Source organism: Zerene cesonia, chromosome 26 (genome assembly GCF_012273895.1).
Source record: "Zerene cesonia ecotype Mississippi chromosome 26, Zerene_cesonia_1.1, whole genome shotgun sequence".
In the NCBI taxonomy this organism is placed as follows: domain Eukaryota; kingdom Metazoa; phylum Arthropoda; class Insecta; order Lepidoptera; family Pieridae; genus Zerene; species Zerene cesonia.
Window position 1 is genome coordinate 4,810,129 of NC_052127.1, and position 20,853 is coordinate 4,830,981.

The window sequence follows — 20,853 nt, forward strand, 5'->3', positions numbered from 1 at the left end:
CATACACGCACACAAACACGCGCACACATACATACACGCACACAAACACGCACACACATACATACACACATCTAAAAATGAAATAAAAGAATTGAATATTCTAGACCGACGTACCAGATCCAGACCTGACACATACGCACACACATAAATGTAATTGAATAGTCGAGACCGACATACCAGGTCGAAGATTGTTAAGTAGAGATTGTTAAACTGAGGAAGGTTGAGGATACACACTATCACTCAAATTTGCTTATATGTTTAAAATACCTTATTATATACATACTTAAAATTTCTACAGACACCTTCATAATAACATAACCGTTGGGTATCCCTCGCACAACTGTAAACTAGCTTTAACAAAATCTTTAAATTATTATACGAATCAAAATCTAAAGTAAATATAACAATTCGTTATTTATTTTCTAAATATAACAATTCTTTCTTTATTTTCTTCTGTCTCCTTATTTCTTATGCTCTAACAATGTTGTCATACAATTAAAAAATACACACATTACACATTCGATCTTTCGAAACCTTTTAAACCAATTCTAATAATTATGCCTTTCCATTCATGGTTCTTTCCAAATTCTATTTTACAATCCATGGCACTTAGTAGTTTTGACTTAACATTTTCCTGTTCTTATATTTAAAGTTTTTTACGCAATGGAAAATAAAAAAGTAATACAATGAAATAACACGTAATAAATGTGAAAGTAGATCTATCTAATTATTATATTATCACGTCTGAAGCATTGAATTGACTGTGTTAAATATGTTCGTATTTACATGAAACTTAGAAGAACTTGTTACTACACAGTAATCTATTTAAATACAATATATAGACTATACTTATCGTATAAAGATGAAGAGTTTGTCTGTTTGAAGACGCTTACATCAGGATTTACGAGACCGATCTAATTCAGTTCATAAAATACATAGAAGTAGCAGAAGCATTGCTTTTAGCAGCATATTGGATAAAGTTTTTGATGTAATGGTCATTACCTTACAGGGCGGTATTTACATGTTTCACTTGCTGGACACATACGCGGCAGGAATATCTCTTCTCTGCTCTGCTTTGTTTGAAGCCTTGGCTGTTTCTTGGTTCTATGGTAAGTAAAGAAATTAAATCACGTACATTATGACACAAGTTAGTCATGCAAACTTTATTAGATGATTTTGTAAGATTTTAGGAAATCACTTTTTATGACACACTTTTTTCCGGTAGAGCAAGCAAAGCAGTAGAGCCACCTTAAGCGGCCACCACTGACTATAATCCCATGTAACTTTCATGGTGTTATTAGGGGAGGACTGTTTACTTTTCGTCATCAGTCCCTTCTTTATCCTTTACCCCTTAAAAGAGCGGGTAGCGCATTCGCAAAGGCACTACCTCTGCGAATGTTCATGGGCGGTGGTGATCGCTTACCATCAGCCGAACCACTAGCTAAGTTGCAAGCAATGGTTAAAAGGAAAATAATAAAAAAATATGCTTTGCTGACTTATTAAGTTATATGTATGTTCTTGAAGAAATCTTGAAATATGTCCACTCAAGAAAGAACCTTTACTAAAATAAATTGAACAAGATGAATATGTATAATAAATTTTCAGATACACAATCTCCTCATGAGAATAATTATGTTTCCAGGTCTGAAAAGGTTTTCCGATGACGTGGAAGAAATGCTTGGTTTCCGACCCGGGATATACTGGAGAATATGCTGGAAGTTTGTGAGCCCCGTGTTCATTATTGTAAGTAGAACTTGCTGCTATTTTGTTTATGATGATGATGATTATGATAATGGTGATATTATAAATACATAGTATTATAAACGCGAAAGTTTGGTCACAAGGGTGTTTCACTCAAAAGACTGTTCGGACCTGTATGTATAAAAATTGGAAAAGAGGTAAACAGTACTGGATTAACGATTTCCATATAAATATACCATATATAATATCTTCCACTTCATTTTTTTTTTCGAAATCATATACCTTGCACTTTAATTGTCACCTTTAAGCTGCTTCCGTGGATACTTGAAAATATCCCTTACTTCATCTCTTTCTTTCTTGCAATTCCCCTTTTTGTCTGTTTATCCATCCATTCCTGTCTAGATACTTCCCGAAATTCTTCTTCTCATCCTCTCCCCTTTCTCTTTGCGGTAATTCTCGGTCTCTCACACCACACCATCCACCACCCAGGGTGTGGTGGTGTTCGGTCTGCTGTACCAGCAGCCGCTGCAGTACCAGCACTACCGGTACCCCGCGTGGGCTGAGGTGCTGGGCTGGGGGCTCGCATGCTCCTCCATACTGATGATACCGCTCGTCGCGATATTCAAGCTGGCCACCACGCCGGGTAACTGTCGGCAGGTAAGTTTCTATCATCTATGATTAATTTTTTTTAATAACTGTTTTGTCTACTAGAACGAAGTCTTTAGAAACACACAGCATTTGACAAACTACTTCTACTTCCTACTAATATTATAAATGCGTTAGTTTGTAAGGATGTGTGTGTGTTTGTTGCTCTTTCACGCAAAAACTACTGAACCGATTGCAATTAAATTTGGCATAACACAAGGGTAACTTTTTATCCCGATATTCCTGCTGGATACGGACTTACGCGGAAACCGCGGGGCGCAGCTAGTAAGACATAACGTAAATACTCAAATCGACCTTAATGTGAATATGAAATTAAATGTAGTTATTATAATATAACCATTGCAAGGATGTGTGCCAAACATACATAGAGTTTTTGAATTTTTGTAATGTTTTTAATTCTTTTGTACATCATTATAAAAAATGAAATTTTGTTATAATTGGTATTTTGCTTTTGGTGCGACTAGTAGAAAGTCAACTTATTGCGGCTGATCTACCGACGTTCCTTAATTTTTTTTAAGATGGTTTCTGTATTGTTACGCTTAACGTACGTTTTCAATTGAAATAATAGTTTTTGTATTTGATAGGACATTGTTCCCATTTTAGAATTTGGATTGGCACCTCCTCCTTAGGGAGGTCAGTGACCAGCATTGAGAAACGAATTATATACTTAAAAATGTTAAAATAAGTCTTATGATGAAATTATTTAACAGAATACGCAAGTTTTTCATTAATGCTCGTTCAAAACCTAACTATATACAACGATTTCTCAGAATAAAAAGTATTTGCTTGTATCTTGGAATACTTAACCTTTTTTTAATACAATTTTCTAATCAAAAATCAATGTCTAGCGTATAGCGTGCTGCATCTCACCAGAATCTGAACACGAAGCAATCAGAAGTGGAGCTCCGGTGTCTAGGTTTACTTGGAAGCATTGGCTTTATGTTTAAAGCCTTTAACTAAAGCCTATGTTTATTTTATGGTGTGACGGAGATAGCTTCTTAACTTATGTTGCATCCTTGTCGCACATCAGTAGCAAAGCTATTGGTTTCATTGGAAATATTATAGACTAGTTGCGATGATTTTAAAAATCTTATTTCAAAACCATTGCTTTTTTTATTTGAGAAGATTTTTAGTGGAGGACCATGTGAAGAGATCAGATTTTCTTAGGGTGATTAATGTTATTGCATTTGTGCAGATATTTATTTGATCTGAATTTGGGTGTATTTTTATCAAGGGTGGGTGGTGATCCATCAACTGTGGTTGAGGAATTTCGGTTTTAGGCTGTTCTTTGAGCTTTTACAGTTTTCCTTGCACTATTATATTGTATAGGTCTAAGGACTATATAGAGAAAATCATAATTTTATAGTTGTTTGGTAATTGTTGTATTTATTTACTGGTTAAATTATATAGTTAGATAGTAAGGTGGATTGATAAGTAGCGCGCTTAAAAATTAAGTTGAATAAGTAATAGTGATCAACTTATATTTTGAGTATTCAATATATAATATTATCATAGATTAGCACAGCCAATATGTAATTTTATCAGTCTATTATTTATTGGTACGGATTATACTGTACGTGCTGTACTGGGCATAAATTTATGAGTTTTTGCCCTAAGGATATAAACTGTTTATATACATAACACGTCATAACTTATTATATAGAATATCAAATGTCTATAACAAGTCTATATATTGTAGAAGGTTATAGGATCTTTCACATAATAAGTAGGCTTAACCTTATGTATGTACATTTATATAAACGCTTTTGTAGATAAAGCAACGTTCATACCTCTGAAAAACGCATTAACGACATTCCTATTTAGAAAATATTTTTTCTACGAGTAGAATTAGTGGGTATGTTTGAATTATCATATATTTGTACGTAGTTATACTGTAATATATTTATGGATTGCAATGTTACATGGAAACAATGAATTTTATTTAATTTGTGAAATAATTTCTTATGAATGAATTTTATGGCTCTGTATGGATTTGTCGCAGGTATTTTGTTAAAGCCGAGGTATTAAAATTTATTAACAAAAAGGTTTCAACAATAATATCTCTGCGATAAATATGCTATACACATAACTTGAAGAACATTCTTAAACTGAATAGAAGAGTTCACTTTTTCTAATAATTAAAATTAGAAGGCGAAGGAAATAGCTAAAATTAAATGATCTTGTAAATCAAGACATTTTTGATTTGAAGAAGACAGACGTTATTATTTTCCAAAAACCAGAAGTATTCAGACTTTATTGAGTATAGATTCTCATTGTACTTGAACATTGCCGTCTATAATATAATATTAATATAAGATATTGCTTCAATAGAAACTATTTTACTGTACCGCGAGTAGTTGTTCAAATTATATGACAGGCAGGTCTGTGACAGTATACAATAATTTTGTATAGTCTATATTATTGTCTATGTACCTAACCCATTGTGTAACAGATTATAAATATTTATGAACATTATACGATATACAAGACGATTTTGCTATAAGCTGTGCTTGAATTTATTTAATGCCAGCCTATCAATATTTTTGGGGAATTCGATATTTTAATTAAATAGTATTAAATTAAAACTACAGTATATTCAATAAGTAGGGAAAACGTAGATTACTGGCGAATTTTATGTATTTACCTTTTTGAAATGCGTTATTAATTTAAATGTTTTTTTGTAATTCGTAGTTGTATAAAATATTAAAAATTGTGTTATGTTGTTGTGTTTTATGTAGATTTATGTGATACTTTAAGCATAATATTATCTAAATAAAAAGTTAAATGTTGAACGCTTGAAAAAGTTTTAATTGCAGAAAATGTATGGATGCGCTTTATTACGATAAATACTATGAATAAATGTATATTAGAATGTTTATAAAAATATATAACGCTCCCGGCGAGTAAAAATGTATCATGTTGTTATTGTACTCATTGTAAATACCATGTTAAATCATTATAAATGTTATAAATAACGTTGGATGTGTATGTAGGTGTTTAGATCGATGTGAACTGTGTTCAGTTGTTTATAAATAAATGTATTAGACTGTATGTTGTGTTTTCTTTTATTTGGCCCTTCATTATGTAAATAAGCGCCATCTAGAGATAGAATAAGTAAATGGTTTCGTGTTTATAATAGTGTACAAAAAGTTCCATAGGTGGCGCATTATGATGTTAGCGAGGGTCAATGGTAATTAGTTAAAAATAAGAATGATTAAAGCTAAATAGACCATTAAAATGTAATATTTCCCAGAGGACTTAATTTTATTTGATTGATGACTAGGGAGGGGAAGGGGAGGGGTTAGTAGGAGCTGATGATCAAAACTAGCAATCCTACAGAAAATTCGATAGGACTTTACACCAGACCATTAATACCAAATTAAATTGTAGTAAAGTGTAGATAACGTTTTTTAACAGTTTAATTAGTTAAGCTTCCAAAAACTTCATAAACAACACAGAAGCAGTCGCCCACATACCTACAGGCTAAAAGAAACACAAATTAATTGTTATATTTCCGTACTCTCTGTGTGTTACCGGCTGCTGCATATCATGTTCACCGTTTTTACGCATTTTCTACAAACAAAATTACAATAATAAAGAGCTTATCACCAATCACCATACAAACGGAAAGAAAAGCACCTGAGAAAGTTAGTTACAAATAACATTATAATCATTTACCACAGCCCGCGGTTTACTACGATACATTGATGTGAAACTGACGCGGAGACTCTAGAAAGTTCCATAAAATCTTAAATAATATGTAATACATTAAACAGAGCGACATCTTATGGTGCGCTGTATTTTACCAAAAAGCGTGCATAGTCTCATAGGATAAATGTTTCTTTTATCATTTCTGTTACTTGTTTCTTTTTTTTCCTTTCTAAAGGTTATTCTCCAAGCCTTCTCTTATACATACAATGATAGTAGTAGTTTAGCAAGATATATTTTGTATTGGAAAACTAGAATTTTTAAGAAAATACTTTATGAGAGATTTTTAAAAAATAGAAAAAAAAAAACGATCACGAGGCGGGATTTAAACCCGCGTCTTTTTGTGCAAACCGCAGCAACGCCTAGACTCTCGGCCACAGGACTGTGGAGAATACCCCACGCCATCTGGACACATAAAACACACAGAGTAGAAGAAATTCTATTAATGAGGCGGTACTACGGGTGGCCGAGAGGCTAGGTGTTTAATTAAAATACATTATTACAATTAGGAATCCACAACTGCATCTCCATGATCAACATTTTGCCAAAGTTCTATAATCCCATATAAGGACACTAAAAACAATAAAAACAAACATATTTGGTAGTTCGCTATCTACATCTTATCCAACGAAATGTCTGATTTAATTTAAATTAATTACATCCAAATATGTTCTAATATTACCCAATGTGAAACCTTACCCAATATGAGTTGTATAACTCATGATGTAAACGGATGGTATCGGATAAAAGACTTCTAATTAAAAAGAAATTTATTATTTGCAATTAAAATTCTGCTTCGGCAATTTAACTATTACTCGTGTTTATGTATTCTGCGGACTGCGATTCATTTGAATATAAGTTAACAACTGTCATACAGTTGTCTATTTATAGCTAACTCCTGCACGCGAGTTTATGTGTAAATAATGTCTTCCTTATTTGAAAACTTTCAATGCGAATAATAATAGCGAATAGATATTTTTTTTTTCAAACAATAAGCTAAAAATTAAATATTATTGAGAATGTCATCAACATATCTGTAGTCGTTTCAACTGAAATTTTGATTTATTCGATTTCATACATTATCTGTATTTCACTTTCCATGATTTTAATCTGCAAATGTGATTTAAATATGCTCTATATCCACAAGGATATATAAATATTGTATAATGAACATAACTGTTAAAACTGATATCAATGTCTCTCTTTTCTTATATAAAACTATATTGATATAAATGAAGGACAAGGATGAAGCCTACTAAATTACTAAGTCGACATTGTTATTGGTATCTCATACTAATATTAGTGCTAGAGTAAAATTTAAAAGAGAATCTTTACATAATCCATACTTTATTAGTAATTCACATTTATACGGTTTTCAAAGATATGTACATACATACTGGAAGAGCTAATTATAGGTTTGGTGTTGTTAGAATTTAGAAGAGAAGTAAAATTGTATTGTCATGGGAAAATATTACATTTAGTGTAGAACTAGTGAAGAATTCGCAATAGCACAAGTGTTTTTTTCTTACATAATTTTCGTAAACCAAGTCATTCCTATGACAAAAGGCGAAGTTGAAACCGGACCATCCGTTGGGTGCGCGAGCGCAACCCACCGTGCAAGTTTCTGACACTCAAGAAATTCAAGCCAGACCTCAGTTATGCGCTAGACGTCGAGGGGTGTGGACGTCGCGTCCCGTGTGTAGAATAAAACGCAGACGTGTGTTCCTAAATTGTGATTAAACAATTGACGTGATAAAAAGTTTATTTTGTCATTGTGATAATGGATGTTTAGGCGTGGATTTATTTTTCATTGGTAAGTGTGGATGCGAGCGAAGCGTAAGCCCTATTTCTATAAAGGCTCTGAATAGTACATTTTGAAAGGTTTCACTTTGACTTTTGCTATGCTCATTCTGTTAGTGTGTGATTGTGTAATTATAAGGTTTTATACAGTGTTTTTTTGTGTGAATTTCGTAGGAACAGTTATTAGGGCGAGCCGAATCTCTTCGACCTTGTAGTTTCGATGGTATGCCTTGCGGCAGTGGAAATGTGAACGTAGAACGGGCCAGCATTAACCTAGGCATTCTTACCAACAATTTGCGACAACGGACTTATGTATTCTTATGTAAAGCTATTTCGATAGTTTTATTCGACGTATTTCAGCTTTTGCTCTACCGATTTAGTATTGATGTAATATATACTCAGAAATGTAACGAAATTACATAAGAGAGTCAGTTTTTTAGACGATTTTCAAATACGATTGAATCAATCATATATACTTCAAGTATTCATACAAAACTCAGCAGAAAAAATAAACTTCTCATTAACCGAGCGATGCGAGATAGTGCCAACTTCATTTAGGAGTGGCTTGTATGATATAATTTTATATGGTCTAAGGTCTCAGTAAATAGTGGTATAAAGTAATCATTACATAATTATATCATATAGCTTATATCTTGTAAATGTTTCAAGATATAAGCTATATGATAAGACTTCAATTTCAAAGATCAGTATTTCTAGGAATTAAAAGCGTTTTTCTGATCTTCAGGTAGAGATATTTGATATCTTATGATATACACAAAAATATATTTCTGCATATTAATAATAACAAATATAATAGTAATAAAAATATAATATTAACTGTTATAAAGATGTTTTCGAAATAAAAATCGTTCCGTACAATTAACCCTATTTCGCCTGAATATTTTGTGTTTTTATTCATCTTAATTTATCAAGGATTTTTAACCATTATTACAAAGATATTCACAGCTATTACATATATAATAACTACTTGACCTACGTTACATAGACTACCATACAGCAGCGGGTTCTTCTTATTCTGGTTATAAAAGACCGCGTTTTTTTTCTGTGGAATCAAAATGCCAGGAGTAATTATATAGACTCTGGACAGTGAAGGACGTGCATTCGAGTCGTGTACGAGAAACGTTACGAACAACCCGTTTTTGTTTAGGACTTAGGTTAATAATATGATAAAAATCTCGTAACAAGGAAAAGCTAATTTTATAGTTAAATTATTGAAGCCAAAAAGGTGCTCAATTTGGTGGGAATTTTAAGCTTAAATGTTAATAAAATTCGTTTTTATTGAATCTCATTTGCGTTCATTCGTTGGTCATTTATTTATTATTCTGTTAATTATGTTTCTTAAACACAGACTTATTGTATTACAAAACTAGTAAAAACCATTGTATCGTTAGTAAGAGTAATAAGATCCAGTATTAGTTGTGCATTCGATATTATCTTCATATTATGATTACATTCAGACCAATTTATGTATTCCATATTGCATATTTAAATTAATCTTAAGATAAATAGTTTTCTTTCTATAAACTGATATCCTTACCTACGTACAAACAAATAAACGTATAAACACATTGAAACTGTGTATTTTAAACTAATCGTCCACCCTGGTTGTGTTCGTGTTACATACATTCTGTATTAAGAAAAAATGTGTACATCGGACTGGTAGTTCCTGAGATTAGCGAGTTCATACAAATGAACTTATCAGCTTTATATTGTTAGGGTAGTGTACTTTTACATTTCTTTATGTGGCACTTTATTTTGAATTAGCAACGGTGTTTGAATTAAGACTAAGAATTTTAATAATAGACAACAACAAAATCTTTGGTTTATGTAGGTACGAAATTACTATGATATTAAAAAAGGTCCCGTAAAAAATTTAAACAATTAGAGATAAGTAATTGCCCTACAATTAACATTATACTCGTATACGGGTTTAAATGTACTTAGACCTACATACTGCAGTGATTACACATCATATTAAAATAAATAACTGTTCATCGCCTATTTTAATTATTTCTATTCTGATAGACTAGAAAAAATTTGATCACGAGGCAGGATTCGAACCGGCGTTTCTTGCCTAACCGTAGCAATGCCTAGCCTCTCGGCCACCCGTGATCCTCGTGATCAATTTTTTTCTATTCTATCAAAATTTCTCATTTATAAAGCATTTCAATGCTATAAAACTAAAAATTAAAAATATTTCTATTCTATTATATTCTATTATCTGTTGTGGCATCTATATTGTTTGTGTATTATTAAGACATTATATAATAAATTTTTAATTAATTTTAAATAATGATTTAGTTATGCATTGGCATGAAAGGGGAGAAGGTCCCGGGAGCATAATGTTTTTTAAATGAATGAGTTTTCAAAGAAAAAAATGCATGTGTCAGTTGAAGAAAATACTCTTCATTTCTCTCTCTACGTCTATTTATTTCTCTATTAAGTATTTTTCTTATCGCTCTTGTAACGTGTTTATTACAATATTGCTGATTTAATTCGAGTTTTCGGTCAAGCGTTAAATATAATTAATTGGTTTCAATAATTTTAAACACATGCTACCGAACTCATCAACCCTAAAAATCCTGTTATTTCATTCTTTAACAAAAATAATTATATATGTGGATAATGTCGATAGTCATACATTTGTAACATAATTGTTTAAGTCCTTTGTTTATTTTAACGATGTTTTTGTCACAAATAAAAAAAAATATTTTGCATATTTTCGAATTTATATTCTTAGCTCCACAATACAGGTAACTCGAAAACTAGAATCACCGAATACACCCGAGTTAAAGGAAATAAAACACGTCTCAGACATGCAACGTTATGTCACGGTTGTGTGTTGCTTCACTGGTTTAGAACGAGTGATCAAACATTATGGCGTGGGAAATTAATTGATTAATAATTACATAGTTTTTATATACACCATTTGATGGCGATGCGAGGAGCACTAATGAAGCTTTTTCGTTGCGATGAAAGGATTGTATGTTTTAACTAAAAAGTGTTCTCAAAATTAAAACTTTATATACCAAGGATGACATTTTAAATTTAGGCGACACTGTTCGTTCACTATTATTTGACTAATGCGAAGTCTACTTAACCTAATATGAAAAATGTAACTGAATCGCAATGTTCTTGGGTCAGGATATTATAACATCCTGTTAAATATCCTTCCTACTAACATTATAAATGTGAAAGTTTGCAAGGATATATGTGTGTTTAATGCTCTTTCACGCAAAGACTACTGAACCGATTGCAATGCTGGACAACTGGTATAACACATAGGCAACTTTTTATCCTAATATTCCAGTGGGATACGGACTTACGCGGGTGAAACCGCGGGGCACAGCTGGTGCTGCATAACTCATGCGTTCGCATTTATGGTCGGCTTATTTTTCAAATTTTTCATACAAACTGTCTAATCTTTGAACATTTAATATGCTTCTAAAAGAAGAATTGCTAAAACGACCCACGTTCAGAACAGCATTGCGGAAAACTGCCAGCCAGTACATACAACGAGACTAAAATATAACTTTACCTCTATTTCCATTGTGCATTTACATTGTATCAATAAACTATTTATATAATAGCATGTAGCCTTCTAGACGCAATAAATAGACCTGTCCTGAACATTGTTAGGCATTCGGCGGTTTCATAACTTTATTGTAGTCGAGCTGGAACTGGTATAGCTGGCTTGTACAATTTGGCAGGTTTCGAATGACGCATGTTACAATGCTGCGATCGCATTTTAGGGTTAATGCCTTTAAGAATGGTATTTCATATTATTTAGAGATATGGGCAGATAGTGCGTGTGATAGATTAAAGTTATTGATAATCTTTTTACTTTTGTTGATTTTATGTCAAATTCAAAAATAAGACAGAGCAGATACATAATACTAATATATTTTTTAATGAATACTAAAATCTTACAAACATAAGTACTTATACAATCAGTCCTCATCGTAATAAAAGAAAGTTCTTTTAACCACATCATACATTAATATCTTTTCTTCCTGCACAACTCGCGTACAGCTTTGTTATTTCAGGTAAAATATCGGGCACCATAGCCAAGAGTTATAACTCTTAGCTCACAGTTTTCCAGAAGGCGTTTTGCTCTCAAACGAAACCAGTAGCAAATAACTTGCGTGATTGAGGAGCGTTTGATGATCGCTCGTTTGATTGGTTTACGAAATACGGTTATTATTTACAAACACGCAGAGCATCGCTTGTTTTGATTGTTAGTGTATACAGGGTGTGTTTATGATTAGTGAATACAGAGTGTGTTTTGATTGTTAGTGTATACAGGGTGTATTTATAATTAGTGTATACAGAGTGTGTTTTGATTGTTAGTATGTACAGGAGTGTTTTTATAATTTGTATATACAGGGTGTATTTAATAAATTTATCTGGATATTGTACACATCATCAGTCCAAACTAAGGAAACTATGGACGGAAAACAAATATCTAAGTAATAAGGACAATAAAACATGTACACATAAATCGGTTTATAGCCTATACGTATAAATATCCAATAGTAAACACATTTTTATTACATATTTTAAGTTGTGTAGATCGAAGACACATTCATATGCTTAATAACATACTAAACACTACGCCGCTTTAATAAGCTATTAATTTTATTAAAATTAATACAGTTACGAAAACAATAGTTCAATGAAATATTGAGAATTTGTGATTTCAAATAGTTAAAGACAAATACTTCGTACTTTCAAATTGTTGACAGATGGAATTAAAACGGTTTCTCGGTAGTTATCACTTAATAAATTTCCGGTTTTACGATACCTCTTCGCCATGTGTTAACGCAACGTGTCGAGAGATTATGGCTGACGAAATGTACAGGGTGTCCTGAAATAGGATTATAAACGTGAAATTTTTTCGAAAAATTATTTCTTTCTTTAACTTTAGTTATAAACAAAATGGTTAGAATAAAGTTAAATATACAACTCCAATTGATGTACCTCAGTTTTAATAATTTATTTAACGCTACCTACTTCGATGATCCATTCAGAAAATTGTCTATTTGAAGGAAATAATTTAAATATTTTAATACCAAACGATAAATCCTAGAACAATGCAAATGACCACAAGAAGTGATTGATGTTCTACTTGTGAATATATGCATATTTATTAATAACGTAAGTCCCAGTTAATTACATAATGATAAATGCGCGATGTCTTTTTATTACATATTAGCGGACCGCCCCGGATTCGCCCGTGGTACATATATAACCTAAAGCCTTCGTCAATAAATGGCCTATGTAAAACTGAAAGACAGACTTCAAACAAACAAACAACCAAACAAACTCTTCAGCTTTTTAATATTAGTATAGTATCCACATACTCTCCTCTCATAGATGTTAATTTAAATCTTTGTTATGAAAAATATTTAAAATGTTATAAAAGATAGCAGAACCATTTACTTGGCAAATGTGAAGAAATAGGAAAAGTATTGTAACAACTCTTTGTGAGCAAGTTCACATAACAAACGGCCCGCCTCCTTAATGGCCCAGTTATTTCGCTAAATGACTTATTTCCATAATGACTGCAACTTGTCACAGTTCAACAACCCGCAAAACCTGTTACGTATAGCGAATGATTTTTTTTATTGGTGTATTTATTTAAATTCATCTGATGTAACTATGATGATATTGTTAAAGTTTTGCATTTTGATACAATGACATTTTTCGTAAATTTTAAACGATTTTAATGATGCAATAATGAATTTCAATACAAAACGGATAGTAATACATCTATAGACCTTCTTAATAATAGGGAAGTTTGTTTGCTTAAGCGTGTTGATGTCAGAAAGTACTAAACCGTTTTCAAAATTTATTTATCCATTGGATATGTACGTGATCCCTGAATACTATAGGTAGGCAATAAATGTATCACGGACAAAGCCGGGGCGTACTGCTAGTAATCTAAGATACATAGACCACAGATTATAAATGCTTGTTTCACAGTTCTCTCAGTGTACAATGACGTAAAAATTTAAATTTTTCTTTTTGTCTATCAACTAACTTGTTTATTTCAATAAATAAATTGGTTTCCTACAATTAAATAAATTTATGATGTTGACGATATTGTCAATTTTGTCTAATATAACATTAGAAATATACATTTCAATGTTATTTAAAGATTTCCGTTCTATTAGACGAGGAAAGCGCAATAAGAATCTATTACTCTTACTTAAAATCTATTAAATATCAAAATCTGTATAGAATATAGTAATAAGAGTTGAATTGCAAGCAAGATACAGATTATATATTAGTAAAAGACGGAGGTCTGCAAGAGAAGAGTGAACAGGTACCTTCTAGGGAAGCGGGTTCCATCTTAGACCACATCTCAGCTTACCATCAGGCGAGATCGTGGTCAAGAATAAAAAAAAAACAGAAATAAGGAATCTTTATAAAGTCAATGCGTTCTATTTTCGAAATTAATTGATTTGATTGTATATTTATTATTACTGTATCGTAATCAATGACATTGTAAATGTTTATAAATAATTCATATAAATTATGTTTTCAAAATTTTCTATTAACGGAAGGTTTTCAAGACGTAAAGAATGGAATTCAAAAAGGCACGTTGGTATATATTTAGTCATAATTACAGATAAAGTAGTCAATAAAACCAGTACGTTTGTCACTGCGTGGCATTTCATTGACCTTCGGCCGGTTCTTTTCCGATAAATTCATTGATATTCTTTTAAAGGAATGTCGAGTATTTGTAATGACATGACTTCCGTTGCATGAGGTTTGTTTTTTTATTTAAATACGGTAAAGGCTTATTTCACAATAGGTTACTCATGTTGACACTAGCTATTGCCTGCGGCTTCGCACGTGTTAATTCGGAGTTGTTTAATAGATGTATTTATACATATTAACCTTCCTCTTGAATCATTCTATCTATCTATTAAAAAACCCCATCAAAATCCATTTCGGAGTTTTAAAGATTTAACCATACATAGGGACATTGAAGCGACTTTGTTTTACACTATGTAGTGATTCAGAGACTTTAATATTAGAATAAAAAATCGTTAATCGTTTTATTTCTTAAAAAAATAGGGTGTCTCACCATAGTGTACTATGTTCTATACTGCTTGTAGTTTTGTAAATACTGAATTCATCGAATGGGAAAAAAATAATCATGGATTTAAAGAGTACGTAGCTTACGTATGAAAATAATATAAGATAATTGTTGTACAGGCAATGTATAGAATTTAATTATATTATTTTATTATATATTGGTGTGTCTGTAAAAAAATCACTTATAACAGTCGAAATAATTCAATTAAATTCGAGATTTAAAACAATAATGAGAATTAAATTTGAGAGTACAACCTGGGCTAGACTAGGGTGATTTTAGTCTCCATTTAAAGTATGATGTATGTTATAGTGTAAGGAATGTATATAAAACAAAACAAATCAATTAGAATTTATATTAAAAAAATCTTTAAACTCAGTGCGAGCTAAGCTCAGTATGTAAGCATACTCAACACTCATATTCTTGTCTGTGTGTGCTTCGTATGTATGTGTGGGTAATCCTTACATACAGTGACTAAACAGCTAAGTGTATTACTAAACAAAGTAGTTAGCTATTAGTGTCATACATTTACGAAGTTCACCCATAAATAATTAACTGTATAGTAATGACGCAATAAATAAAAAGAGTTTTGGCCTAGAATCGAGCCGGTTTGAAAGGAAACCATTGAGGCCAGCCGAAATGCGTTAATATTACAGGAAGATGCGCAAGCGCATCCGCCGTGTAACGTTATTTCATTTTATAGATCGGATCTATAGATCGTTGATACGTACGAAATGGTAGGTTTTGTTTGGTTGTTTGGTCTTGTGACCTAGATAAAACAGAGTTAATGGTACAAACAAATTGCTTTGTGAGATTCGGATATCATACTGTCATATCTATTCAATTTATTATTTTATTTCTATAGATACCTGAATATATTAATTCGGGCTGAACTTTTTTTTAAATATTTGTATATTCCGCAAAAGTAAAGTATATATTTATTAAGTTAAATACTCACAAATTATTCTTTGATATATTAATGTATATTATATAATCTAATCATCTAGGTTAATAAATGTCTAGGTTATACATAAAGTTGCTAACTCTTGTAACATACATTTTAATTATAATATAAATAAGAAAATTCCGTATTGCAATACAAATACGAAATAAAAACTAAAAGAAATATGTAGTGACTTAACACACGCATAAACTTAGAACAAATTAAATAAAAAACCTAGTAATTTATTCATAGTCCAGTCTTATTTTATTGGGACGTATGCTAATCGCGTATTTTGTTTTTCTCGGCGTAACAAGAACATAATCTTCAACGAGATTATGTAAATTAGACCATTTTAATGAGCTATCAGTGCGACGAACTTTTGATTTGTTGTGCATTTTTTTGTTGAGCTATTTATATGGTGCATAAATTTCAATGGTATATTGATTGTACGTATTAATAGATCGATGAATGTTTATAAATATGAATCTATGTGATGTCCTTAAACACTGTTTTGGTTTTGATGAAATTTTCCATTGGGGGAAGTTGAACATCATTTATTAGAGAAAAAAAGAAAGGATAATTGATAAAAACGGTAATTATATAAAATATATACTGATATAGATACAAAATTATAATGCTACCATTAGTATACGTGGAAATATAATATTCAATTGCCTACTTATTGATTGTATAAAGTGTGAATTGAAAAAAAAGAAGCAGGATAAAATTTGTGCTCTGATCAAATTCCTATTTCAAAAAACGCGCGCAGCTGAAAACCAAAGTTCAATGTTGCCAACCTTAAAAAAAACAACAGAAATTCCAAAGAGATTCTAGTTGTTAGTGTGAGTGACAGCCGCGGGCGGATCTGCATTCTAACCTATCACAAAACGCACATAATATGGTTTTTGCTCTCAACAGTGAAGGGATAAGTGAAATAATTTCTTATCTACGCCCTTTTATTGCTGACAGCGATTATATTCAGAGATGAATATGAAATGTTTTGCAAAAAGATACGAGTTGTTTTGCTGTTGGCCTCACGGCTTACGAGTGGAGCGAGAGTAAGTTAATTGTTTTTAGATTACTGAATTGATTGAAGTAGGCGATGTTTATTTCTTTTTAATTTGTGTCAACGTACTCATGGTTGCTATTTTAACTTTGTTTTTTGTCGACATGTGAGATGTATTTATTATTTTTTTAATAGTGGGAGTAACCTACATATTACCCATTATATTTATGACTTTTGTTTGCTGTTCAAAAATGTTGTTTCGTAAAGGAATTTTTGGTACTGAGTTGTCTATGAGAAAAATTAAGATTTTAAGAGTAATGTTCTCCGCATGTCCAAAAATGGTAATAAATGACAATTACCCGGTATATACAAATTTATAATGATTCTGCTATCTGTACAGCCAGCAGCTTGTTTAATTAAAACCAAAGATATACATAGATTAAAATAGAGAAGCTTCATATGAGTAAAGCACGCGAACACGCGATGGCGATTTATTGAGTTGTAGCTTTAGAAATAAGATGCAGATGCCTTTTTTAACTGACTTTAAATATAATTTAGAGATCTTCCAAAACGTTACTGTATTAAATTGATTTGAAATAACAATATAATTCTAAATATTTTAAAATCTGAATTTTTAAAAAAAGAATACATGGCGGTTTGATTCAAAGAGTTCAAATATGATTCGACAAAGAATAAACAGCGCACAGCTGCACAATGCTGCTTACATCATATAAACATTGAATGAAGGAGACAGTTATCAAGGATGCACGAGATGATTTCTTCCCACGTCACGACGTTTATTGCAGGATGTCTTTAATTGACTAACTGTCCGTAACGGGAACTGCTCATGATCTTATTTAGATTCATTTAGTAATTAGTTTTATTCAGGCGATTCTCGCGCCAACATAATAAGTTGTGAGCATTTTAATCTAGCTTTAGTTTATTATTGGTTTAGGTCATTGTGCAGGGTGACAATTGGTTTGAATAACATATATTTTTACTCCTTTACAAAGAACAAATACTAATTAATGAACTTGTACCTCCAATAATGTAATCTTCATTTATTTATTCTTTATTTCTTTCTTTATGTCAATACAAGGCAGCTTCTTTTTTAATGCAAGAGTTGACAAGAAATAATCACGAAAAGTAGCACATCTGTCTATTGACTCTATTGACAGATTGTAATCTATTGTTCGATTTTTGAACGCGTGGCACGTGCTTAGAATTCGGACATCTGTTTCTAATATCAGCTGTTTGGAGCTATTATTTCATATTCAACACTTTACTTTGAAAATAGGGGTCATTTTTCTTTGCCTGTTTTGTAAACGCATATTAAAGGATACATAGGTAGTTCCAGGTGTACGTGTATTTTGCAGTTTTGTGAATTTACGATGTGTTGCCAGCTGTGGTTGTATATTAAATGTACAGATGTGTGTCCGATTTGAAACATTCATTATGACGTCATGTTATTCCGACCTCAATTTTATATTGTTACTAGCTGACCCTGCCTTACTCTTATCCTTTAGGGGTATGAAAAATAGATGTTGGCCGATTCTCAGACCTACCCAATATGCTTACCAAATTTCAGAGGAATCGGTCAAGCCGTTTCGGAGGAGTATGGCAACGAAAACTGTGACACGAGAACTTTATATATATAGATAATTGACTCTCCCAGTTACACTAGATATTGGCGCAGACCCTCTATTGGGTGAACAAAGAGAAGAATAAGATATGTGTATAAGTGTAACCCGCGGCGTCACTCGCGTGCCAAATTTCATAATAACAAGGTATACTTAGAAATTAAAAACTTTTTAACGGATTTTAAACGCGATTTATTCTTTATATTATTAACCCGACGTTTCAAACACTCAGTCTCCCCGTGACCACGCTCGCTGTAAAGTGTTCGAAACGTCGGGTTAATAGTATAATGAATAAATCGCGTTTAAAATCCGCTAAAAAGTTTTTAATTTCTAAATGTATAATACTCGCGTAAAACCAAACACAAGAAAATACTAACAAGGTATACTGTTATCGTGTGAAAGAGTAACAAGCATCCAGAATTCTATTTAGATCGTGCAGTAAGAACAATTATACAACTGTCAGTAGGTAGATTAATCATACAGATAATCAATGCGGAGAGCATCACTAATCTGTTCTTTAGTTTTCAAACACATTAACGACCGATACATTGTTCGAATAATAGCCAATAAAAATAAACATTTCGATTTATATGGGTAATAATAATAAATTTACAGACTAACTATCCTTATGTGTATTATATTCGAATGTGTGAATAGAGAAGTGGATTCTATACTAAATATACCAAAGCGGAGAAATCAGTGGAGGTAGTTCACGAATTACATTTTTTGTATGACCTTCAAGACATGTAACGTCTCAGTCTCCCCAAAACCACGCTAGCTTTAAAGTTTTCGAAACGTCGGTTTAAATAATGAATAAATCCGGTTTAAAGTCCGTTAAAACGTCTTTAATTTCTAAATGTGTAATACTCGCGTAAAATGAAACATAAGAATATTCTATACTGGCTAATTTTTTATGTGGTACTTGGCAAAGGAGACGGTGCGTCGCCTGATGATAAGTGACCAGCATCGCCCATAAACATTTGCAGAGGATGTATGTCTTTGTAACTAGACTTCCAACTTTATTTGATAAGGGATAAGGAAAGGATTGATGGAGGTGCGAAATGGACGAAAGGATAAGGAATACACACTGTAGCATGCTACTATTTCACGCTGGTATGATTTAGGGGTGTGGTACTCCTCCGGTGCGAGCTGGCCCATTTCGTGCGGAAGCGTGCTCGACTCCTGCACTAAAATACATTTCAAATCGTTAACAGCATAAATAAGTATGCATGTGATAACTATAAATTAATTTTTTTATATTTAAAACTCATAAAATCTCTTCATATTACTCTGCTAGTTTCAACGACGTATCTATGACAAAACTGACGTGAATACAAAACATTTCACTTAATTATGATATATTTACCACAACCCTAAACAATAACAAAAATTAAATTGTAATTTACACCCAAGTACCAAATTTAGTTTCAAAATTACACCTAATTGTCATAATAAACTCATTTCTTCTCCGTCCATTAAACAGTCGCATAGAGTTACTCTATACTAGATGAGACTTGACGCCTTCTAGTACTAGATTTTAGTGTCTCGAAGCGAACGTTTTGCGCAAGCTTATCGATCTATTATTTGTTTTGAATTCCAAATAACACGATTATATGATTTGCGTCAACATTAGCTTTTATCATTCCAGAAATATTATGTAATTCAGAATGAAAATTAGCGAACAATTATTAATAATGCATAATAATATTTCTTAGCGCATTTCATAGAATTATGCAATGTTTAAAATTGAAATCTGTTCATAATCCAAATATTACTAAACTTCTTAGTAAAATTTCTCCATCTATCCTTAAACAAATCTACCGACGAATCGGTAGCCACGTGTCCAACGTCAGCGGATTTATTTTAACTTTACTCGATCATGCAACGAGCCCAACAAAATAAAACGGCTTGTCTAGTATTTAGCATTTTGTAAGTCCGCGGTAGTTTGAAATAGTTTTGCATAATAACAAATAAGTAGGTTACAAAAGGTCAAGAAACAAGAACAATATATGAAGTAGTATTTTTATCAGGTGTCGCAACGTGTGATGTCTCAACCCATACACGGTAGTCGAAACCGGTTCATTTACCATTGGTTCAAGTTTTAATTAATGCAAACGGTTCTTAAATAATCGAATAGTTTTAGTTGTTGTTTCCCATTTACTAAGTGAACTCTCTGTAGAATGATTGAGATATACCTAGTCTTGCCATAAATATTGTAATAAAGAAAAAAGAAAATTGTTAACTGCAAATAACATTTATTACT

The 20,853-nt window shown here is 31.9% G+C and overlaps 2 protein-coding genes across 2 annotated transcripts in view; both read left to right on the forward strand.

Annotated features, from left to right (window-relative positions):
- LOC119837099 (sodium-dependent noradrenaline transporter-like) overlaps nucleotides 1-3,802 on the forward strand; it is a 29,472-nt gene extending 25,670 nt beyond the window's left edge. The window contains exons 18-21 of the mRNA XM_038362598.1: nucleotides 1,010-1,109; nucleotides 1,643-1,743; nucleotides 2,191-2,358; nucleotides 3,216-3,802. Coding sequence (XP_038218526.1) covers nucleotides 1,010-1,109; nucleotides 1,643-1,743; nucleotides 2,191-2,358; nucleotides 3,216-3,314 — 468 coding nt within the window. The 3' untranslated portion in view covers nucleotides 3,315-3,802. The remainder of the gene's footprint in view (nucleotides 1-1,009; nucleotides 1,110-1,642; nucleotides 1,744-2,190; nucleotides 2,359-3,215) is intronic.
- Nucleotides 3,803-7,720: 3,918 nt separating this feature from the next.
- The window catches only part of LOC119836986, an 82,226-nt gene continuing 69,093 nt past the window's right edge, over nucleotides 7,721-20,853 (forward strand). Inside the window, exon 1 of the mRNA XM_038362465.1 lies at nucleotides 7,721-7,888. The gene's annotated coding sequence lies outside the window, so the exon portion shown is untranslated. The remainder of the gene's footprint in view (nucleotides 7,889-20,853) is intronic.